Source organism: Vulpes lagopus, chromosome 10, assembly GCF_018345385.1.
Source record: "Vulpes lagopus strain Blue_001 chromosome 10, ASM1834538v1, whole genome shotgun sequence".
Taxonomy (NCBI): Eukaryota; Metazoa; Chordata; class Mammalia; order Carnivora; family Canidae; genus Vulpes; species Vulpes lagopus.
In genome coordinates, this window is record NC_054833.1 from 94,758,133 (window position 1) to 94,782,422 (window position 24,290).

General features: G+C 46.2%; 1 protein-coding gene across 3 annotated transcripts in view; it reads left to right on the plus strand.

The window, feature by feature from the left end:
• The first annotated feature begins 174 nt into the window (after positions 1-174).
• The window catches only part of MBTPS1 (membrane bound transcription factor peptidase, site 1), a 54,247-nt gene continuing 30,131 nt past the window's right edge, over positions 175-24,290 (plus strand). The window contains exons 1-8 of one of the 3 annotated variants that reach the window (XM_041770940.1): positions 175-322; positions 13,973-14,463; positions 15,157-15,414; positions 18,209-18,412; positions 20,009-20,119; positions 20,551-20,660; positions 22,159-22,275; positions 22,726-22,793. In XM_041770940.1, coding sequence (XP_041626874.1) covers positions 14,301-14,463; positions 15,157-15,414; positions 18,209-18,412; positions 20,009-20,119; positions 20,551-20,660; positions 22,159-22,275; positions 22,726-22,793 — 1,031 coding nt within the window. In that variant the 5' untranslated portion in view covers positions 175-322; positions 13,973-14,300. Of the gene's footprint in view, positions 327-13,972; positions 14,464-15,156; positions 15,415-18,208; positions 18,413-20,008; positions 20,120-20,550; positions 20,661-22,158; positions 22,276-22,725; positions 22,794-24,290 lie in introns of those variants that run through there. The other 2 variants (XM_041770941.1, XM_041770942.1) reach the window with 2 other exon arrangements.

Sequence of the window (24,290 nt, forward strand, 5' to 3'; positions counted from 1 at the left end):
CACGCCCCCCGCCCCGCCCCGCCCCGGGCCGCAAGTGTCGCGAGATCTCCGCCCGCCCTCCCGGCCCCGGCCCCCGCCCGCAGGCCCCCGCCCGCAGGCCCCCGCCCGGCGTCCGGAGCGCACGCAGGTCCGCGCGGGGCACGCAGGGGACGCACAGCGGCGGGGGGAGGGGGGGGCGCTCCCGGCCGTCGATCTCCCCGCCCCGGTCGCGTAGTCTCGCGAGAGTTGGGAGTAAACAGCCCCGAATGGAGACGCGAGGCGTGTTGGCCGCGGAGGCGCCGTTATCCCCGGGCCGCCGGCCCCGAGCCTGAGGCGGTCGCGGGTAGGTAAGGCGGCGGCTCGCGGCTCGCGGCCCCGGGCGCCACGTCCCCCCGACCTGTGCGGCCGGCCGCGCCAGGCCCCGAGGGCGGAGGGCGGGGGGCGGCGGGGCCGGGCCCGGGGCCTCCGCGCGCCTGGAGCCCGGGAGCCCCCCGCCCCCCGCCCCCCGCGCCGGCCCCGCCGCCCCCCGCCCCCCGCGCGCCAGGGGTCCCCGCGCGGTCGGGCTCTGAGCGGCCGTGGGAAGCTGTGCCGTCCCGTCCTGTGCCAGCCCGGGGTCTGGGCCTGCCGTGCCGGCGGCGGCCAGGGCCGTGCGTGCCGAGGTGCCCCCGTGCGGCGGGAGCCCGGGAGGGCCGTGGGGGGGCGGGGGACCGGGGGCCGGGGGGCCGGGGGCGCGCTCCGTGCTCGGGGTCCCGAGCGGCGTGCGCCCGCGGCTGCGCCCTGCGGAGCCGATGCCCCAGGCGCTCCGGTCCTCGCCGCGCCGGCCGCGCTCCCGCCGCGGGGTCTCGCTGCGTTTGTGCACGAGCGGGCACCGCGGAGCGCTGGTTCTCGCCGACTTTTTAATCTGCAGAACACATTTTTTATAAAAATTCTATGTCGGAGCTTTGTTGACCTAAAATTCACGTATAGCATAAAATTCACTCACTTTGAGTGTGCTGACTCCGGGGTGTGTGTGTGTTCGGCAGTAGCCGTGCAGAGTTGTGCAGTCGTCACCACGACCCACTTGTAGGACATGTCTGACCCCCCAAAAAGGTCCCTGCCCCTGCCCAGCTGCAGTCACTCCCCATTTTCCACCCCAGCCCCAGGCAACCACTAATCTGCTCTCTGACTCCCTAGACTTGTGTCTTTTGAATACTTCATTGAGGTGGGTTTGTACGCGGTGTCGGAGAGCAGCCTTAGGGGACTCTAGCCCGTTAGGTCGCTCCGTTGCATTCCCTGTGTGTGTCTCATATTCAAGGGTTGGTCGCATCCGTGAAAAAGACATTGTAAGTTAGTGGTGGCAGAGCCGTTGAAGTGCCTGGGGCCCCATGGGACCAAGTTGGAGCTCCTCTGGCTAAGAACTTTTTAGCCTTGCCTTCAAATTCATGTGTTGTTTGATCCCATCTTCCATCATTCTGGTGGGTGGTTACCGCTCTGCCCTACCCACCGCCCTTTTGTGTGGCAGGTAAGTGTCACAAACAGAGTAACAAAACCAAAGAAGTGTGAACACTTAGGTAAACTGCCCCAGGTTTTCATCAGTGGGGCTTTCAGGGGGAGATTTGCACCTGCCTTTTTTTTTTTTTTAATTTATGTATGATAGTCACACAGAGAGAGACTGTGAGACACAGGCAGAGACATAGGCAGAGGGAGAAGCAGGCTCCATGCACCGGGAGCCCGACGTGGAATTCGATCCCGGGTCTCCAGGATCACGCCCTAGGCCAAAGGCAGGCGCCAGACTGCTGCGCCACCCAGGGATCCCCTGCACCTGCCTTTTTGCACCAGGAGAGAGTTGAGATGTTGTTTGTGTTTTATTGGAAACAGTTGACTCCTCCCACCCTTGGTGACCTGAACTATTAATCAGGGATGGGAGGTAGGGGCACCTGGGTGTCTCAGAGATTGAGCATCTGCCTTTGGCTCCCATCGTGATGCTGGTGTCCTGGGATGGAGTCCAACCTGAGGCTCCCCCACAGGGGGCCTGCTTCTCCCTCTCCCTATGTCTTTGCCTCTCTCCGTGTCTCTCATGAACAAATAAAATCTCAAAAAACAAAACAGAAAAGGATGGGAGGTTAGACCTTCCGTTTGGTATTTGGGTGGGGACCTTGGTCTCCATCAGCCTCATGCCTGTGTCTAGACAGGTCAAGGAGCTGGTAGAAACAGCCCTGTCAGTGTTCCCTTCCCTGTGGCCTCATCAGTTTTGATGTACTGCAGAGATCTCTTACCTAGATATATTAATCTGATGTCTTTGCCTAAGGAAATGAGTTTCAGTAAAATGAGGCAAGTGCGGAGTGTGAGGTGCCTGCCTGGTGCGGCTAGCCAGTACTGGACGGCTGAAGGATCAGGAGAGTAAGGAGACGGGCAGAGCACCTGCGAAAGGATGGTGTAGCCCAGTACCTCCTCACTCTGACACTGTTGACTCTTTGGGCTGAATTATTTGTTTTGTCCCCTTACAAAACCTACTAATGGACAGAATGTGCCAGAAGGAATGGTTCAGTCAGGCGGAAGAATACACCTTTATATTTCAAGATAGTGCAGTCTGGCACTGGTTAAATGTTAGCGGATTAAACAATGGTAGTACAGCCAAGTATGCGATTAGTTACGAAAGTGGTACTTTTACAACTAATGTTTAATTGAACTGAATGCTACCCTTCCATGACCTAAACACAATTCATTTTTCTCTGGAGCTATTTCAGTAAAGGTTCATTAAAAAAAGCTGGCGAGTCGGCATAATTAGGTGACTATCGGTGATACAAGTAATTTTCTCTCCCCTGAAAAGTGTTCTTATTTGTAGAGAAAGGATTTCGGGTATATCTTAGCTATGCCCAGAATTCGAATCTAAGTGATATGCTTTTATAATGCAAAGTAGAAAAACCTCAGAGCTGCAAGGAATGTTAGTCGTCAGACCAGTTGTTTGTCCAAGTTACACATTTCCTCTACTTGCTCTCCTTTTTACACATAGCTCAAAAAAATCTTCTTCCTGGTGTATATTGTTTGAACTGTTTATTTTCCATTTTGGATTTGATGTCAGATATTTTTTGTTTTCTTTTATTATACCTGTGTTAGAGGCATACAGAAAATCCATAATTGTACAAATACCATCTTTTAAGAGTACCTTTGTATGGAAAGATCACCAGTTCTTCTATATAAAAAAAATTATAACAATTAAGTCCAGTAAACAGTGGATCTAGTAACAGCCCTGACTGGGCCCTGTAAGTAGATGATATGGTGCATGATAAGCCTGTTCAGAGTAAATGAGCAAAAAATTTGCCCTGGAGCTCTAAGGTAGACACAGATTTTTTAACACAATTCCTAGGAAATAGATCCCTTTTAAGCTCTACTATATGTACAGATAAAAGCAAATCTTTGGGGTCCCTTGCTGTCTCGGTGCAGTGTGTGATTTGATCTTAGGGTCATGAGTTCGAACCCCATTTTAGGCATCTTAGAGATTACTTAAAAATAAGATTATTTTTTAAAAAACAAAATCTTTAATATACTTTGAATCTTTGTGTCACTATATTACCAGAAAATTTGTTTTTCTATAAGATTTATTTTTTTATTTTTTATTTTTTTTGAAGATTTTATTTATTCATGAGAGACACAGAGAGAGGCGGAGAGATAGACTGACGGAGAAGCAGGCTCCTCACAGGGAAACCTATGTGGGACTCCATCCCTAGACCTGGGATCACACCCTGAGCCACCCAGGCGTCCCTATAAGATTTATTTTAAGGATATTTTATCTAATTATATTTCATCTAATTATGAAAGTGTAACATAGGCTTTTTGTAAAAATGTAAATGGCTAGAACTAAGAAAATAACTCCTTGTACCTATAGCATTGAGAGGTAGGACCACTGTTACCTCGAGGCAGAGATCTTTTCCTGTTCTTTTTCCTCTGTGCATATAGATGCATGATTTAAAAATCGAAACTTGGATCCATGAACTGTCTTACTTAATATTGCACTAGTATTTCCCCATATTCTTTGGGAAATATGTTCAAGACCTATGGCTGCTCTAACAAATTTCTACAAACTTAGTGGTTTAAAACAGCACCAATTTATTACCTTTCAGTTCTAGAGGTCAGTAGTCCAAAATCAATCTCACTGGGCTGACGTCAAGGTGTCGGCAGGACTTCATTCCTTATGGAGGCTCCAGGAGAGATTATTTCCTTCTCTTTTTCAGTTTCTAGGGGCACCTGTGTTCTTAGGCTCCTGGCCTCTTTCTCTGATTACCTCAGTTTCTGGCTTCCATCATCTCCTCTCCTGCTGCCAGTGGAGTAGCTGCCTCCCTCTTGTAAAGACTTGTAATTACATTGGTCCCATCGGAATAGTCCAGACTACCTTCCCCATCTCAAGATCCTTAGTTTAATCATACCTGCAAAATCTCTTTGGCCATATAAAGTAACATTTACAGGTTTTGGGGATAAGGATGTGGATATCTTTGGGGGACCATTATTCAAGCTTCCAGAGGACATAATTTGAAATTGCTACACAGCGTTCTTCCATAGTATGGGTTAATTAATTAATTAGCCAGTCTCTTGTTGTACATTTAGATGGTCTCTGATTTTTCCTGGTTATAATTTTGGGTGCAAATCATTGTATGCTTTCAGATTCACACTTTTATGGAATGAATTTCAAGGGAAGATTTTATTATTTTTTTTTTAAATATTTATTTTAGAGCATGCATGTGCTTGTGAGCTGGGGGGAGGGGCAGCGCGAGATGGGGAGAGAGAGTCTCAAGCCGACTCCAGGCTGAGTGTGGAGCCTGACTGGGGGCTCAGTCCCATGAGCCTGAGAATATGACCTGAGCCAAAACTGAGAGTCAGATGCTTAAAAGACTGAGCCACCCAGGTTCCCCTCTAGGAGAGATTTTAGAAAAGCAGGGTGACCTACCTCTTAAGAGTGTGGTTTCCATGCCAGACTGCTCAAGTTCCCAGTCCAGCTTTCTCACTCACTGCCACATGGCTCCAGGCCTGGTGATGGGTACCCCCCCTATCCCCAATCTTGGGCGCCTTCGTGTTTTCATCTGAAAGTGGGGTTTAGTCCAGATTGTGAAGATTCAGTGAGTTAATACGTGCAAATTGCTTGAAATAGTGTCTGTCACAGGATAAATGCTCCGTGTGCTAGTTTTTGTTGTTATTGCTGGATTTATTAGGAAAGGGTTTTACTTCCATTTTTAAGGCTTTTATAATGCATGTTGGTAAGTGACCCTTCTAAAAGGTAACAGGAGGGGATCCCTGGGTGGCGCAGCGGTTTGGCGCCTGCCTTTGGCCCAGGGCGCGATCCTGGAGACCCGGGATCGAATCCCACATCAGGCTCCCGGTGCATGGAGCCTCCTTCTCCCTCCACCTGTGTCTCTGCCTCTCTTTCTCTCTCTGTGACTATCATAAATAAATTTTAAAAAAAAATTAAAAAAATAAATAAATAAAAGGTAACAGGAGGGCGGCCCGAGTGGCTCAGCGGTTTGGCGCCACTGTCACCCCAGGGCCTGATCCTGGGGACCCGGGATTGAGTCCCGTGTCGGGTTCCCTGCATGGAGCCTGCTTATTTCTCTGCCTGTGTCTCTGCCTCTTTCTCTCTGTGTGTGTGTCTCTCATGAATAAATAAATAAAATCTTAAAAATAAAAGGTAACATGAGTTTTTTTTTTTTTTTTACAATCATTAGCAACATATGAGAGTCCTCGGTTTATTGGATTGAATTCTGAAACATAATTTGTGTTTTATGTTGGTGTCTCCATGTATGTCTTTCACACTATTACTTGATTTTGACTAACAAAACAAATAGAAGCCGTTGGATATAAGAAACTACTGGTTGCCAGCATGGGGAGGGGTTGAGGCGCAGGAGAAATAGCTGAAGGGGATTAAGAGGTCCAGACATCCAGTTATACGGAAGTCAGGGGGAGTCAGGCTCAGCCTGCACTGTAATAACGTCGTATAGTGATAGCTGGTAACCAGACTAGGGGGACCATTCCCAACCCATGACAGTATCAAAGCAGTATGATGTATGCCTGAAGCTAATAGGGTATTCTGTGTCAGTTATACTTCAGTTTTCAAGAAGTTCCTTGATTGTTATGTAAATTGTGGAAACGCTTCAGCTTTTTTTTTTGTTTTTTAAACACTTCAGTTTTAATAGAAATTTACTTTACCATGAATCTCCTCAGGGGTCCTGTCAATTCATTAGAACGAGTTTGAATTTCACTGTGAGCAGCTCAGTCCCGTCGGTTGGGCTGTTGGGATGTCATTCTGTGTAACCCTTGACGTGTGTGTGTGTCTGTCTGACATGGTATTTAGTCTGGTCGTGCACACAGTGGGCCGCTCAGACTGATTATCAGGAAAGAGGCTAAAATTGTCCTCCCCACCAATTTTCAAAATTTAATTCTCCCCTCCTTCTCATTCATTCCTAGCCGCTGAGACTAAATACAAAACTTCTTTTTTATTTTGTGCATATTTTGGAAATGATTTCAACCCACCAGAAAGGTTCCAGAAACAGCACAAAGCGTTTTTTCGCCCTCTCAACCTTTTGAAAGTAACTTGAAGACCTGATACCCATTATCCCTCAATACTTCACTGGGCATTTCCTGCAAGCAAAGTCCTCCTTACATAATCAGAGCACAGCCTTCAGATCAGGAAATTAGTCTTGATACACCCCTGCTCTCTCCTCCCAGGCAGTCCCCATTCAGGTTTGCCAGTGTTTCAGCAATGTCTTCACAGCAAAGGGATCTAGTGGAGAACCTCGAGTTCAGTTACCGGTCACGTCTCCTGCATCTCCTTCAGTCTGGAGCTGTGTCTCAGCCATTCCTTGGCTTTCGTTACCTTGGTAATTTTGAAAATTCCAGACCAGTTTATTTTGAAGAATGTCCTTTGATTGGGTTCTGATGTTTCCTCATGATGTGATTACAGTTGTAATCTTTGGCAGGAACCCCACAACTGACACTGGCTTCTTCAAACTTTCAGTTTATTTTATTTGTAAATGTTATTGTGGATTTTTGTTTTATATTTTCTTTGGTGGGTTAACATGTTACTTTCATTATTTATTTTGGTGCTCAGTTTGTTCCACGCTGGCCTCTGTGTTCCTCAGACACACTCCCATTATTCTTTGAGTGCTTTCTCACTTTCTGGCACAAGATGCTCCAGACTCACCTGCCCACTCACCTGGAGCTAGCCGTGTCTCCGAGGAGCCTGATTTCTTGCAGTGAAGAATGGCATTTAGAAAACTAGTTCTGAGGAGGTTCCTGGGTGGTGCAGTCAGTTAAAGCCTTGGACTCTTGGTTTCAGCTCAAGTCTGACCATTGGCTTGTCAAGCCCCACATTGGGTTCTGCACTCAGCACGGTGTCTGCTTGAGTTTCTCTCCCGCTCATGTGAACCTGTCTCTCTCTCTCTCTCAAATGAATAAGTAAATCTTAAAAAAAAAAAAAAAAAAAAAAAGATGGGCAGCCCCGGTGGCACAGCGGTTTAGCACCGCCTGTAGCCCAGGGCCTTATCTTGGAGACCCTGGGATCAAGTCCCACGTCGGGCTTTCTGCATGGTGCCTGCTTCTCCCTCTGCCTGTGTCTCTGCCCACCCCCTTCTCTCTCTCTCTGTCTCTATGAATAAATAAATCTTCAAAAAAAAAAAAAAAAAAGAAACCAGTTCTGGAAACAAGATGGGCTCCCTCCTGTTGGGCTGTCACTACTCCTGTGTCCTTGCAGTCGGCAGAGCTAGGAAATGTACGTGTGTTTGTGTATGTATGTACACATGCTTCCATTTGTTCGTTTTTACCTGTCTGTCCCATATATTGAGAACCTGGAGTTCACACCAGTATTTCCAAGTTCAGTCTGATCCTGCATAGATCTTTAAGGTTTTTTTCCTTTTTCATACCTGTGACTTTTCTGGCAGTGACAAAGCTGCATCCTGTTATCTGGAAATATTTGTTTGATCAAATCAATTTCCTGTTTTCACTGCCATCACCCCACTTAGGCTCCAACACTGTCACCGGGTACCTCTGCTCTGCACACCTTCCTCACCCTCTCAGGATGCCATCACCCCACCCCAGGCTGGTGGGTCTCCACCAGCACCCAACCTTCTTGCCCTCAGCAGCTGAATTGTGCAGAAAGGGAGGAAGAAAAGGAAAGGTAGAGCTCTTGTTAAAAAGTGTTTCTTTTCTGTTGGTATATGTCTGTGTCTGTATTTACATGCTCTGTACTCATTGCTGCCTCCATGCTTCTCACTAGATGGTGAAGCTGTCTTGGGGGGGAAATGCTCAGCAGGTTTGCCTTGTGTAGTGGGAGATGGGGCCGGAAGAAGGATATCCATTGTTGACATAGGTGAGTGGATGTTTTAGGCAAAGGTAGTTCCGTCTCTTTAAAGCCCCAGGCAGGGGTGGAGATGGGGGGGAAGGGGAGGGAACCGGGTGGTTCAGTGGTTTAGTGCCACCTTCAGTCCAGGGTGGTTCTGGAGACCTGGGATCAAGTCCTGTGTGGGGCTCCCTGCATGGAGCCTGCTTCTCCCTCTACCTATGTTTCTGCCCCCCCCCCAATAAATAAATAAATAAATAAATAAATAAATAAATAAATAAAATTTAAAAAAAACAAAAAACAAAAAACAAAACCCCAGGGGGGGAGTAGTCAGTGGGGCCTGGCTGTCTTTAAAATAGGCCAGTGGTGTAGTGGCTGATCTGATCCCAGTGCCCATGGCATCATTCACCAGCCTTTGTACCCCTGGTGGCATTTTTGTTTTCTCCAAAGCAAATTTATTTATTTATTTAAAAAAAAATTTTTTTTTAATTTATTTATGATAGGCACACAGTGAGAGAGAGAGGCAGAGACATAGGCAGAGGGAGAAGCAGGCTCCATGCACCGGGAGCCCGACGTGGGATTCGATCCCGGGTCTCCAGGATCGCGCCTGGGCCAAAGGCAGGCGCTAAACCACTGCGCCACCCAGGGATCCCCTCCAAAGCAAATTTATATTTGGAGCCCTCTTATTCTGGGATTGGGAGAGCATAGAAACTTCAGTATCTTGTCAGAATTTTTTAGCAGCCTTGGGTCTTTAGGAGCCTGTCTTCTTAGAACCTAGATTTTAGTTCACCTTCAAAGAATGTGAGTAGGTCACCTGTATCCAAATAAAACTGAGAGGTATCTCCTTGTCCCATTATTTCCAATCTGACAGTTATCCCCATAGGATAACTATGGGGATTTTTCTACTTGGAAGTGCCTTCCAGCCACTGGTGGATTTGAAGGCTGGGGCAGGCTGCTATTTGCTCTTTTGTCTGAACCTTTTAATTACTAAACCAGCAATCTCTTTCAACTGACCTGTTTATTATGGAAATTATTTCTCCCCAGATTTTGGGGTCTTTTGACCTTACTATTCCTTTCTGCCCTGAACCATGTACTCCCAGCACTAATGCTTGCTCTAGTTTTCACATGGTCAGAGTACGGTACCTGCTGGTGTTCCCCAAACCAGCTCTTCCTGCATCTTCTCCATCTCAGATGGGCAAATACCATCTTTGTTGAGGTGAAAGGCCTTGATGTCCTTGGCTCCTCACATATGCACCTCCCAAATCTGGCTGTCAGCAGATTGTCTCGCCACCCCCATCATCCCTCCTGCCTCAGCCTGGCTTGAGCCCCCATCATCACAGGGGCCTTCCAGTCGGTCTCCTGCGTCGGCTGTACCCCCCCTTCCATCCAGAAGCCGGAGCAAGCTAGTTACTGTGACCTGACCCCCTGGTTTGGGTCACCTCTCTGCTCAGATCCTGCTTTTCCTCCCATTTGGGGTAAAAGCTGAGGTCCTTCCTCTGACCTGCCAGGCCCTCCCTGGCCCGTCTCCCCATCTGTCATTTCTCCCATTTGGCTTCTGATTTCTGCATCCTTCACCCTGCTCCAGCCTCACAGGCTTCTCTCCTTCCCTTACACGAAGCAGGGGCTCAGCTGCCCCAGTGCCCGCAGTACTCTGCCTGGTGGGCCCGGCTGGGGTGGGTTTGGTTTGCTGCTGTGTTGGTGCTGCCTGTCCAGTACCTGGCTCTCCGGCCTTGCACTGTAAAGGAGTCGGGCCAGTGAGCAGAGCTGCTCAGCAGCTCCACCCGGCTGTTTTATCTGCATACCCCATTCCCATTGCTTCCTGCATGGTCCGTGCAGAGTTTGCACCTGCTTGAGGAGCCTGCTTCCCACCGTCTCTCCACCTCCAGATTGGTGTCCCGTGGCCTCCCTCCTCATGCGGATGGCTGGCAGATCCTTTACATACATGTTGGTTTTTTCTGGTCTCTGATGTAGCTTTGTTTAAGCTGCTCCACTTCTTCCTTATTTCCCTACTTCCGGTCCTACCAGCTCAGGGTCTGCCAGAGCTGGCTGCCATCCCTGTCATCAGCAGAAGCCTCCTGTTTGACCCAGAACAGCTCTCAGTGCAATGTCCTGGCCCTGCATGTGTGCCCCTCCTTTGGTGTTTTCCTGCACTTTGGTTAGCTGTTTGTGTTTATTGTCAGCTTCTTTGCTGGATCACATCTTAGAGACTTGGTAAGTGTAATATAAAATGGTGTGATTTGGGATCCCTGGGTGGCGCAGCGGTTTGGCGCCCGCCTTTGGCCCAGGGCGCGATACTGGAGACCCGGGATCGAATCCCACATCAGGCTCCCAGTGCATGGAGCCTGCTTCTCCCTCTGCCTGTGTCTCTGCCTCTCTCTCTCTCTCTCTGTATGACTATCATAAATAAATAAATAAAAATTAAAAAAATAAAAATAAAAATAAAATGGTGTGATTTAATACATAAATTAAGAGAGACTGTCTTAGTGCTATTGCAGTGTCCTGTTTTCAAAAACCTAAAAAATTACATTTTTCTGTTTGGGAAAGAACTCCCAAAATTTTATTATCTTGACTATCTTAGGCATCTTTAAAGTTTAAAAACCCCCTAACCTTTTCTTCCTGTTTCTCTGTTTTACGAAGTCTGTCTCCTGGCCCAGTTGTAGGACAATGTCATCCATCTCTTCTGCACGGGCCACAGTATGAGGTCGCTGTCTGTACCTGTGTGTGAATTATTTTGGAATAAGTTTAATAAAATTGATCTGACACAGTAAGGTCTAAGATTTGCTTACTAGTATCACTTGCTAATATTTGTTACATGTAACGCAAATATGTAGTAGATTCTTTAGCTCCAGGCAGAAGAACTTAAGAGATTTCTTCTGTTTATTATTATTATTTTTTAACTTGCCTTGAGGGCAACCTGGGCGGCTCAGCGGTTTAGCGCCAACTTCAGCCCAGAGCGTGATCCTGGAGACCCGGGATCGAGTCCCTACATTAGGCTTCCTGCATGGAGCCTGCTTCTCCCTCTGCCTGTGTCTCTGCGCCTCTCTCTCTCTCTCATGAATAAATAAATTAAAAAAAAAAATTGCCTTGACTGAGAGACCTGTTTAAATCTTTTTTGGAGGGATGCCTCGCTGGCTCAGCAGTTTAGTACCTGCCTTCTGCCCAGGGCATGATCCTAGAGTCCCGGGATCAAGTCCCACATCAGGCTTCCTGCATGGAGCCTGCTTCTCCCTCTGCCTGTGTCTGCCTCTCTGTGTCTCTTATGAATAAATAAAATCTTTAAATATAAATAAATATTTTTTAGATTTAAGTTCATTTAATATAACAGACCTCATCAGTGATGAGCTTTATCTCCTATGACCACTCATACTATAATTAAGGAAGGTATGTGCTTCATGTGATTATATTTTGGGATACCCCATTCCTGCAAGTATCAAATATAAACAGAAAAAATTGGGACTCCCAAGTGGGTTGCTATGAAATATGTTGGAGTGTCTTTTTCAGTGTACCCTGTTGTTGCTGTTCTTTGATCTTTCTGTTCCGATTTTTGGTTTTAATTTGTTTTCATGGTTAGTATTTTCAGTGTTGTTCTTTACGTTGGCATGGAAATAACTTTTAAAATTTCATTTCCAGGGATCCCTGGGTGGCACAGCAGTATGGCGCCTGCCTTTGGCCCAGGGCGCGATCCTGGAGACCCGGGATCGAATCCCACGTCGGGCTCCTGGTGCATGGAGCCTGCTTCTCCCTCTGCCTGTGTCTCTGCCTCTCTCTCTATCTCTCTGTGACTATCATAAATAATAAAAGTTTAAAAAAAAAACTTTAAAAAAAAAAATTTCATTTCCATCCGACAAGCTCCATTCATCCAACCTTAGTCTCCAGTGCCAGAGAAGCCGTGCTTTTCAGAATTGTGTATTACACATTTTTTATAAAGATTTTATTTATTAAAAAAAAAATATTTTATTTATTTATTTATTTATTTATGAGAGACACACAGAGAGAGGCAGAGACACAGGCAGAGGGAGAAGCAGGCTCCATGCAGGGAGCCTGATGTGGGACTTGATCCTGGGACTCCAGGATCATGCCCCTAAACCACCTAGCCATCCAGGCATCCCGATTGTGTGTTATTATAGTAGTGAAGTCCTAAAAACTAACCTTTCAAACTTTTTTAGGTACTCTAACTTTATGGGTATTTTTCTGTGTATAGACACACATATCAATAGTTACAGAAACCACAAAGTTTTTGTTACTCTAAAGCACCAGTTTCTGCCAGAAGAAAGGGTTTTGATAATTTGTTACCTCACGGACTCCTGGTCCTAAGTGTTTTCTTTTTATTTTTTTATTTTTATTTTTTAAGTGTTTTCTTTTTAGAAACAAGTTAGCAGTGTAAGGCCATCTTGTTTCATGGATTTGTGTTTCCCTTGCTGGGATTATTTATGTTTCTGGTGGGATCAGAGCAACAGATTTTTCTGGACACGCTACAGTCAGTGTCTTTTTCTTTTTTTTTTAACTGCTTTTTTCATTCCTTTTTTCATTGTGAAGAATGATCAGTTTTCATGCCATTCAGGTACTTGAAAGGTATCTGTGCCCATGTGTAATTTAACACTCAGATAACACTTTTCTTTGGCAGCAGTGTATCTCGCAAACTGTTCTCTTATATTGCTTCCAGTAAAGAAGTAATCTGGTTTTATAACCTATTTAGTGGGTTAGATTTCTTTAAGGTGAGGCTTCATGTAAAATAAATTTGATGACCCTTCTATGTTCTCTTCGCAGGGACTATTTCAAAATCTGAAAGGTGTAGTTTGAATAGTTTTAAAGTATAGTTTCTTTAAAAGAAAGTGGCAAGGATTTGACCTGTATGGAAATTAGTTTGTTCTTAGGTATTATTTTATGGTAAGAAAGTGAGGATGTTTACCAAGCTTTTGCCTGAAGATTTGGTAAAATTTATGGCGAATTACACTGCTGTTGGAGGGATGCTTGGGTGGCTCAGTTGGTTAAGCTGTCCCGACTCTTGGTCTCAGCTCAGATCTTGATCTCAGGGTCATGGGTTAAAGATCTCAGGGCTGGAATGCTTGGGTGGCTCCGTGGTTGAGTGTCTGCCTTCAGCTCAGCACGTGATCCCAGTGCGGGGATTGAGTCCCGCATCAGGCTTCTGCGAGGAGCCTGCTTCTCTCTCTGCCTGTGTCTCTGCCTCTCTTTCTGTGTGTCTCATGAATAAATACATAAAATCTAAAAAAAGGAAAAAGAAAAAGAAAAAGATCTCAGGGCTATGGGTTAAAGCCCCACAATGGGCTCCACGCTGGGTATGGTGCCTACTTAAAAAATAATTAAAGTGCTATTGGAGAAGAGCCCTGGAGACAACGGTTTACAAATGATGAGAATAGAGAATCTGAGGTAGAAGCAGAGGAGGGGAAGTGCAGGACCGGGATCCCTCCTTCTCTCTGGCTGCTCTGGGGCTCAGTATTCCTGGCATCATTGGTTATGCTCAGTTTTTCTATTTATTCTATCCTTTCTTATTTTTGAAGCTGTCTTAAAATGCTTTCTCCCCGGAGAGAAGTGAGGAGTAACGAGATAGAGAAATAATAAGGTGTTTCGTGCCTGAGCTGCAGCAGTCTGTCTCATCATCTAAATGGGCATCTTTGTGGCCCTCTGGCCTTCGGTAGCACTGACTCCTGCCTGGCTCGCTTTGTTTTGTAGACCACTCACAGCTCCCAGAGTGACTGCTCGCCCCGCTGCACTGTGTTTCTGTGCTGCAGATGGAGTGTAGGACTCAGTTGTCTGGGCCAGAGTGAGAGGAGCCCGAGGCCCAAGATGGAGAAGAAACGAAGAAAGAAATGAAAGCCTCTTTCCAGGCCAAACCACAAAAGGCCATGAAATTTAACTTTTATTTACGTTGGACAAGACTGTAAAATGGCTGATCAATGATGTTTCAGCTTTTTGCTGAAACAAAAATTAACTTATAATCAAGGAAGAAAAAAGTGTGATTTGAATTTATGCGATTTTATGACCATATTTACTTACGACCATGAAGCTTGTCAACATCTGGCTGCTCCTGCTAGTAGTTTTGCTCTGTGGGAAGAAACATCTGGGTGACAGATTGGAGAAGACATCTTTCGAAAAGGCCCCGTGCCCTGGCTGTTCCCACCTGACATTGAAGGTGGAATTCTCCTCAACGGTTGTGGAATATGGTAATGATATTATTTTAGTCCCCCTCCCCATTTTTTTTAAAAACTTAACTTTAGTAGCTTTTGCCAAAAAAGAGATTTCCCTCTTTTCTACATAAATTTCAAATGAGGCAAGCACACAGCGCTTGGATGTTTACTCTGCTGAAGTTTGCTCTCCTGGTATAGGTAGCTTCTGTGAGGCAAGGACATCGGCATTCTGAATTACTTCCTAAAACCTGATTCTGTGGAACAGGTGCCATTGTAGTTGCTGAGAGTGAGGAGTGGGGAGGTGCTGAAGCTGAGGTGACCAGATATAAATAAACCCATAGTCTTCTCTGATCCACTCTAAATTTTCTTACTATTTCAGTAAAATAAAACTAAGCCTTCTGAATCTCTCTTTCCTGTTTGAAAAAGTTACATGCATTTATTTGCCATATATTCAGCATTCTATTAATCTTTGCTTTTTGAAAAATAACACAGGTATCTGATTTTAAGTTGTGTCCTGTGATCAGGGCATTCATACAGATCATTTTAACTCAGAGCTTCAGAAACTGCTGTGTAGGACATTTAAACCAGTCTTTTGGTTTACTGCTCCTTCTGCTATAGGCTTTAAGATCTGTAAGTTTTCTTTTACCAGGGAAATTTTAGAGTAGATAATTCTTAGGTTACAATACACGGATATAAATCCTTATTTTTATTTGTGGTCATTGATTTCAGAATACATCGTGGCTTTCAATGGATACTTTACAGCCAAAGCTAGAAATTCTTTTATTTCAAGTGCGCTGAAGAGCAGTGAAATAGACAATTGGAGAATCATTCCTCGAAACAACCCATCCAGTGACTACCCTAGTGATTTTGAGGTGATTCAGATAAAAGAAAAACAGAAAGCGGGGCTGCTGACACTTGAAGATCATCCCAACATCAAACGGGTGACACCCCAGCGGAAAGTCTTCCGTTCGCTCAAGTACGCGGAGTGTGAGTACTGTGACCTCGGGCTCATCTGTCAGTTTCTGCTTCTCTAGGGTTCAGGGAGAGAATGTGTCCCACCCCCTCCTTGTGAGAAACTTCAAACTTGCAGGCTGGCAGGGAAAGGCTTGGGTAAACCTGAGTCCCTTCATCTAGTTTCATGAATTGTGAACGCTTTCTTGCCAGGAATTTAAAAAACAAAAGACAAAAAACAAAATTCATGCTCTTGTGGTGTGAATATATCTGCAGATTTGCAGTGGAGAGCGATGGATCTTTGTGTCTCCTGGACGTGGTTTTCACCTGGGCTCGTCTTGGAGCCTGGAGTCCCCAGCACTCCTCACATTCTAAAGAGAAAGGCAGGGTCTTTGTCTCCTGTTTGGTTGCCCTGTGCTTCTGTGAGCATGTGTTTTTATTTTTAAGGCAGCTTGTAAAACATCCTTTCTGTAGGTTTAATTTTGTTTTTCTGAGAGCCTCCCGACCATGCCCAGGTGTGCCTTCGCTGGGCCTGACGTCTCAGGCTGTACAGGTGTGAGGAACACCTCTCCTTCTCTGCAACTTGGGCTTGTCAGAGTAGTTAATCCTTAAATAATAAATTGCATATTTAGCACTTAACATTTTCTGAAGTATACTTATTACCAAAGAAAAGGTTTTCTTCTCTTTGTGATAAACTAGAGTAACAAAGTACTAGTTTTATTGTTATTCACTGTCAATTTTTTCACTGGAAGGAGAGAGAAATAAAAGTTTGCTTTTCTCCCTCTGTCCATCAGGAACTAGCCCTGACAGCCTGTAAGGGCATATGGGAAAGCCAGGCTAATTTGGATAGTGTGACAAGCCAGCTCTTGAGGCACCGCAAAGGTCAGGTGTCTGGCTTCCTCAGAGCTCTCTTTGTCAGTCCAGATGTTTTGTGATGCTATTTCTCTTTAAAGAGCAATAGCCTCCAAACAATCGAGGAAGATAAAAGCAAACCAAATCTTGTGCACTTAGCCAGATAAATGTATTGTGCTTTTTTATTTTACTTTGTTTTTTTATCATAAAGAGCCCCAGAACATTTTAAGAAACATGGAAATGCCTAATTTTAGCACAGCAGTCCTGGAATCTCGAGGTTAGGTTCCTTTCTGTACACTCTTCACCATGGTTGTCAGATGTGGTGCTTGACACCCCCTAAGGATGTGGTGCACGGCTGACAGGCCCAGTCTGTCTTGTCGCCATCTGCTACCTCGTGTGGTGAGTGGCTTTCCTGTAAGCTTCCATTTTTCCCATCCAAAAATGGAGATAATGCTACCTACCTCATAGGGTTCTCACAAAGATGAAATAAAATAGTGCAAGTGTAAGAGCTTAGCAGAGTTTTTTGGATGTAAGTAGATGTTAAATATTGCTTATTTCTCTGGCTCTCATGAGAAGGCTCTGCTTTATTTTGGCTGGAACCTGTCCCACTCTGGCTCCCATCCCTGGCTCTGTCCCTGAGCTGGAAGAGAGAGCCAACCTGTTTGCCACGAGACAGTGTGTAAAGACATTTCAAAGATATCCATGGTGTCCCCCTTGCTTGATGGATTCCTCTCCAGATCCTTGGACTGTCCCTCACATGGCCCGGGTTCAAGCCCTCTCACCATAGTTATAGTGCTTTCCTTCCAGGACTCTCTAGTTGTTCGAATTGCTCTTATGGATGAGATCCAGAGCCGAGCTCATTACTTAGGTGTAGTCTGGTCTGCTGCAGGCTGACGGAGCAGACCCGCACGTGCTGTCAACACCATTCTTTGTCAGCATCTCCGGTATTGTCCCATGCTATTGACTTAACAGAGTCAACATGGCAAGTTCAGTACAGAATAAAGCAGTTTGTGCAAATAATTACTTATGGGAGTTGACCCAACTATATGTTTTTCCAGTTCCCTGTGCTTTCATGGGGGAGCCCGGTGAGCCTGGTTAGCCTGGAATAAAAGTGATAGTCGTTTATGTTAAAGACAGAATGTCAGTAGTAGGAGTATAGGTGTGTTCTTCTGAAAACCGATTTGAGATGCAGTTTTTCTTCATGATAGCATGGTCCTGAAAGGTAAGGACAACTCTTGCGGTGTTTTTTTGACTATTTTTCTTCCATTTTTCACAAAGCAAGGTGCGTGTAGAGAGCAAAATTCCTGGTTTCCAGGGCAGTTTGGCAGGTGTTGATGTATATGCAGCCAGCTATCCACCCACAAAATCAAGAGAAGACACAGTTCAGCGCCCTCAGAAACTCCCTGACTGCTTCCTAGTCTTGCTCTTGGAACGGGGACCCTCTAGTCAGTACATTGAGGGTAGTGAGCAGTGTACAGTTGGGAAGAGGTCCTGCTGATGCTTCACTGGGATGGGCGGGATGGCATAATGTACCTTTTTATGTCCCAGAGACCCAGCACTATGAAACTTAACCATCATCCCATGGCCACTCTCTTCCTTGTGGTTTGTTGTTGCTGCTTTTCGTTCAGTGAGGACAAGTTGCCATTCCCCATGAAAAATCAGATGTTTCTCATATCTTCAGTTTTAGTCACGAGTTTATTGAGTTTATTTTTTTAAAAGTGGTCATTTTATCAGTCCGCTGCTTTCCGTAGGTTGTAAAATGTTCAGTAGAGGTCACCTTGGGAGTAATAATGATGGCTGAGTGATACCCATAGATGTAAGTGCACAGAGAAAATCCTCTGGCAGAGGGAGATAACCCCACCTTCTGTCACATAGAGTCTCAGAGTCATTGTAGCTCTTTTCAGGATGAGTGCTTTCCCTGGCCGGTATTGGGATGGTGCCACTCCGCTTCTCATATCTCTTCTCTCCTCGGCTCTAGCTGACCCCGTGGTGCCCTGTAACGAAACCCGGTGGAGCCAGAAGTGGCAGTCTTCCCGCCCCCTGCGAAGGGCCAGTCTCTCCCTGGGCTCTGGATTCTGGCACGCCACAGGAAGACATTCAAGCAGACGGTTGCTGAGAGCCATCCCGCGCCAGGTCGCCCAGACCCTGCAGGCAGATGTGCTGTGGCAGATGGGCTATACAGGTGCGTGCCATTTGCCCGGGAGCAGTGAGGGGCCAGGGGTCCAGCAGCAGCCACAGGCCTGAGGCATCTGCCTTCCCGCCGTGCATGGAGCTGGTCATGTCTGACTGCCTCCCATCTTTGACTTCTGTTGTGCTGGGCATTTGCTTCTGTGCCTTTTTAAGTTGTTTAATCCTATACACCTTTGGTTCTTTTCTGCATTTCTGAGGTTAACGGGTAGATTGCGGAGCATTTCTCTCCTGTCAACCTGTAGCTGAACAAAGAGCAGTTTCTCAGGTAATGAGATTAAGTGCAAAGATGGTTATTTGGATGTGATAATGTGAAAATGAGTTCATTCCTTGAGGGTGGAGCTCTCTCTGCAGAACGGCTAAGTTACAGACTATGTACCTGTTGATCATTAGTTTCAGCGCAGGAGACGGCAGTAATGACCATATCCTAGGAAATAAAACAACCAGTGTGGTATTTTTCCTAACTGATTCATCATGGCAGAAAATCGTTGCCATAACTACTGTGAAGGTTTGTACCCCAACTCAAATGGAAGCCAGTTTCTCTACTCTGCCACTCCAACCCCATCGATCTCAGCTGGTCTCAAGGGCCTTATCCGCATCCCCTAGCCTTGGAGACCATAACTTCTCCCTTAATTCCCCCAGCCCCCACCCTGCAGAATGTCCAAGGCACTGAAGCTCTTCATGCCTGATTGACCTTTCTTTAAAATAATAATTGTCACCTGTGGTTTTATCTTTCCAGGGTGAGAACTCTTTACAAAGCAAATTCTCTAAACAGAAAAGCATTTTTTGTCCCCCGCATCCCCAGGCCAAGTGGTTTTTGAGATTGTGTCATTATTTAAATGTAAGCAATATGTTTTGGTAGTTACTTCAGTGTAATTGATTATTTAACATAGTATTGACACATAAACACGACTCTCACACCAGAAAGACACCTACCTTTGTGACACCTGTTAGCTATTAAATAATATGAGTGTCTTAGATAGTTCACATGTTTTCTAGAATTTCTTGATCTGGTAACATCAGTCTTAACATTGGTACACGTAGCTTTTGGCCCGTATCTGAAATAGGCTCATTATCTAGCAAGGTGTACACTGGGGTGGTGTTCCTCATGGTGCGGTTATCCCCGCAGATTGCCAGCAGCCCCTGGTTGTCGAGGTTACTCATGAGCAGAGGCTACTCATGAACAGTGGCTGAGCTCTGAGCAAAGGGGTGGGAATAGTCTCCCCTCCTGCAAGGGTGTGTTCTTTGTTTATGCGATGAGGGGAGGCAGACCCAGTGGAAGTCACCAGAAGCGGGGAAGTCACAGTCACTCCTGTGTGGAGGACTGAGCTCTGGTGACAGTTGAAGGGTGTCCCAGGAGATTGCCCCTGTAGCCTCAAGTCTTATTAAATAGCAAGTGATGGCATCTCCCTCGGTCTCCACTTTTCCTCGTCATAGCTCAGCCAGGGCCCCTGAGGTTCCTGACCTAACTCATATGCGTTGGGCAGGCTTTGGGCCTCTGTGACGGGTCCCAAGGAGGAAAGTATTTTGTAGACAAAATCCAAAAAGATGATTTCTCCAAACATGATTGTTGCTTATTTTTCGGAATAAGGTGCTAACGTAAGGGTTGCTGTTTTTGACACTGGGCTAAGTGAGAAACATCCCCACTTCAAAAACGTGAAGGAGAGAACCAACTGGACCAATGAGCGGACACTGGACGACGGTGAGTGATGATGCTGTGATGTGATTCTGTCTTTGTACCTTGTTCCTGTCCCCAGTTTTATAGGTTAAGAGTACAATTCTCTGTATGCGAATGATTACATGATCGTGTACAGCTATTATTGAGACAAACCCATGTTGTTCATGTGCCTTTGGGTGGAAGCTTGTCTCACTGTCTTGGGATGTCAGGAAGTAGCGTTTGAGGAGAGAGGGCTGCCTGGTGGAGGAGTGCTGACTTCCCTGTTCGAGACGGGGTGGGGGTGCCAGGCCCAGAATTGGGGCTGCCATAGTGTGGGTTCTGAGTGGGACACCATGTGGGGGCAGTGCAGCTTCTTTGTCCAGGGAACGAGTCTGTTGAAATCGGTGGTTTGAAATGTTGCATCCTGGTGCACGTTATCAGCTGTATCTTACGACTTTTCTCCTTGTGGTTGGCAGGGTTGGGCCATGGCACATTTGTGGCAGGTGTGATAGCTAGCATGCGGGAATGTCAAGGGTTTGCTCCAGATGCGGAACTTCATATTTTCAGGGTCTTTACCAATAACCAGGTAGGTGTTTTGAGGACCCCTGAAGCTTAAAGAGTGGACATCAAAATATAAAAAGTAAAACTTGGGAGAACACATACTCCTTGGGACACCTGGGTGGCTCAGAGGTTGAGCCTTCCGCTCAGGTCATGATCCTGGGGTCCTGGGATCAAGTCCCACATCAGGCTTCCTGCAGGGAGCCTGCTTCTCTTTCTGCTTGTATGTCTGCTTCTCTCTGTGTGTTTATCATGAATAAATAAATATAATCTTTAAAAAAAACCACTCTTTTAAAAGCAGCACACCTCCTTGATGCGGATGGAGCTGCATCTGGCATCTCACATGTGCCATGTTGTTTCTCTGCTGCCACTTCTTCGTGGCTCTGCCCCTTTGCCATCCATCCCTTTGTCAGCCTCCTTGGACCATGAAGACCTCATTCCTGGGGCACTGCAGCAGTGGCTCATCTGCCTCTTGTTCCTTCCTGTCCTCTGGGCATGTCCTGGGCTTCTGTGCCCCCGTGCCCCCGTGCCCCCGTGTCACAGGCACATTTCTCATGCTTTCTGTGTGAGAGAAGAATCCAAGTGACTGTGTTTGCCACCCCTATTGACCAGCTCAAGGGCCATCTCTGTACCGTGGTGCCCAGTGGCACATTGGGCAGTGTGGGTTCCCAACCCTATTCCCTTGCTTTTTATAACAATTTATAGAAAGGGGGGGGGGGTTCCTATTTCTTTTTTAAATTTTTATACAAATAGTGCACAGTTCAAAAATCTCTAAAGGCACACAGGGAAGATTCCCCAATGCTGTCCCCATCCAGCAGGGATAACCTTACTTCCTCGTGTCCCATGTGAGGGTTTCTCAGTTTCTTGTATGCCCCCCTCCCCCGCCCCCGGTTTTTTTTTTTTTTTTTTTTTTTTGCCTATACAAAAAAATGTAAATGGGTCTTATTTGTAAAAGCCTTTAAGAAACATAATTCGGAAATATTGCACTGATTCTACTTCTACTGTAAGTTTAATTGTACATGTATTTTATAAAAAACATCTGAGTGGTGATACACAATGCAATTCAGCTCTGTCAGGAGACTGGGGGAATTGAACATCAGAGAAATAATTCAGAAATAATTCAGAGAAATAACTTTTATCGATGCCATTTACCCTTCAATCTGTTTAGGAATGAAGGATATTAGACAAATATGTTAACTCTGTAGAACGCTCAACTGAAAGGGAAGTGGGAGAGGCAGTGAGCGGTGTGGGGGTCCACCTCACCCTGGAAGGTATACTTGAGAGTGAGGCCCTGGGGAGAGCAGCCACCCCCAGAGCACAGCTCTCCCTCAAGTCCAGCTTCAGGGACCTAGAATTTCCGAGTGTCTACATTTCGGAGCATTATTTGTTCTTGGTTTTCATTTCTGAAATTTAAGTTAATATGTTGTGCTGCTTAAGAGATTATACTTTACCTTTAGAAACAAACTCTTTTGTAGCCCTTTTAGACTTTCACTGAAATCCCTAAAGTCACGTCTGGCATTAACTAGGTATCCTACACCTCCTGGTTCCTGGACGCCTTCAACTATGCCATCTTAAAGAAGATGGATGTGCTGAACCTCAGCATCGGTGGCCCTGACTTCATGGACCATCCCTTTGTTGACAAGGTTGGTCATGTCCCCGCACAAAAGGTAGTGGTACTCCTGGTGACAGCGTCTGTTCTGAGCATTCATCTCTGGTGCGCTGGTAGCCTGTCATGGACAAGGCCACTGCCTCATGAGGACGATGGATGATGACGTGAGCTTTGAGAACTAGCGTTGGGAGCAGGACAATCTGTTGTGTTGGTACCTTTTCCAAACAACACATTTCTGAACCTGCCCAGAAAGCGGGCTTTGCTTTGTGCACTGCAAGACCCCATATCCTGCTTTTATCAGTGCTACTGAACACACTGGTTGGCAAACATCCATTCCATAAGGGGCTACTGTTACATTTTGAAGGGCACCCTTTTTTTGTACTGTTTTTAGAAGTTATTTTTGAACAGTTGTACATTAATTGTTTGAGAGTGCCATAGTTGCAGAAGCCATAGTTGCAGAAATAAATGTTTGTTAATCCTTTAGGTGTGGGAATTAACAGCTAACAACGTAATCATGGTTTCTGCTATTGGCAATGACGGACCTCTTTATGGGTAAGTGTTCCCCATAGGGATGGCTTAGAGGTATTTTCTCACCCTGAAGTAACTGCAGATCTGTTGTCCATCTGTCTCTGTGTCTACCTGTGCCTGTTTGTATCTGTCAAAAACTTTGTGTCATGGGAATGTTCTGCACATCACGAGCCAGACTGTGTAATGAGCCTTACTGGTCAGCTCAGGCTGGTCTTTTTTCTGCTTAATTTTTTATTTATAATTTTTAGTTTTCTGTAAATAGCAGTTTAGAGGCCTACAGCTTTTATTGTACTTTTTTTTCCTCCCTGAAATCAATCAAGAAAGTAAACCTGTAGAAATAAATGGATTCCGTAGTATTTATTGATACCTGCTGTGTGCGAGGCCGAGGTGTGAGGAGGTAAATGGGACGAGGTGCCTGTCTTAGGAAGGATGAGGCACAGACGCAGCAGAGTTGGCAGAGAGGGACAGTACAGGCAGCATAATAGACCTGGCGACCTCTGTCGGTTGATGAGCAGGGTCAGACGGAATGAAGAGAGAGAATGGTGTCCCAGAAATGCTCTTCTGTATTGGGTTGTCACAGTGGACTAAAGCAGTGTGAGATGTGAAACGCCATTCACTGTGATACAGGTCTTGAGCTCTCACCCGGTTAGAGATCCCGATCTCCTTTCACCTATGGCTCCAATTTGCATTCTGTAGGTGATGCGTGTAAATAGTCTCTTGTGCTGAAATGCTTTTGCAGCAGGATGTGTGTCATCTTCCCATGTTGGGTACTGAGGACTTGAGCGGTTCGGTGCTGTAATGGGGAGGGTGTGAGTTAACCACAGAGGAGGAGGAGAAAACGCAGGAGAAACGAGCGTGTGCATGAGCTGCTGTGGTGTGCACAGTGGGCACGTGCGCCTAGGCCTTCAGAATTGCTCATTGCATTGTGCTGTGACACCCCTAGGCATGCATGCCATGGTTTAAGGATTGATGGCTCAGGGCACAAGATTAGGCTGAACTCTGGGATTACTGTTTGTCTAGGTCAGGAGCTGTGTGTGTTGGCAGGTGTGGCTCCAGTCTCCTTGTGAGGGGCCCGAGGTTCTGAGTTTGCTGTGTTGCCAGTCATGTGTGCTGGGACTCACAGGTGTGCAAGGTGGAAACATGTCCTTGCATGGTGGAGGCCCTGAGTCCTAAGTAGTCCCCCCAGTTGTCTTATTTCCCCTTCGATGTGTTTCTCCCCCTGGCCACTTCTCCTATCTCTGTCCCCCACCCCTCAGCCCAAAGTCCACAGATTGTCCATTGTCTTTCCAGCCTGTCTTCCTGCTGGGCACTGCTGGGCCCTCTCATCCCTGGGCCTCAGCCTTGCTGTCACCGTGGGCGTGAGGCTGCCCTGGGTGGTGCTTGCCAGGGAGACCTTTGGCAGCAGAGGGAAGGCTCTGCCAGCACCAAGCCCCTGGAAGTGGCGGCTGTTCTCTTTCCTTGTTTTCTCTTCAGATAGACTTTAGCACTTAACATATTCAAGAATCTGCAGTGGGTTATCAT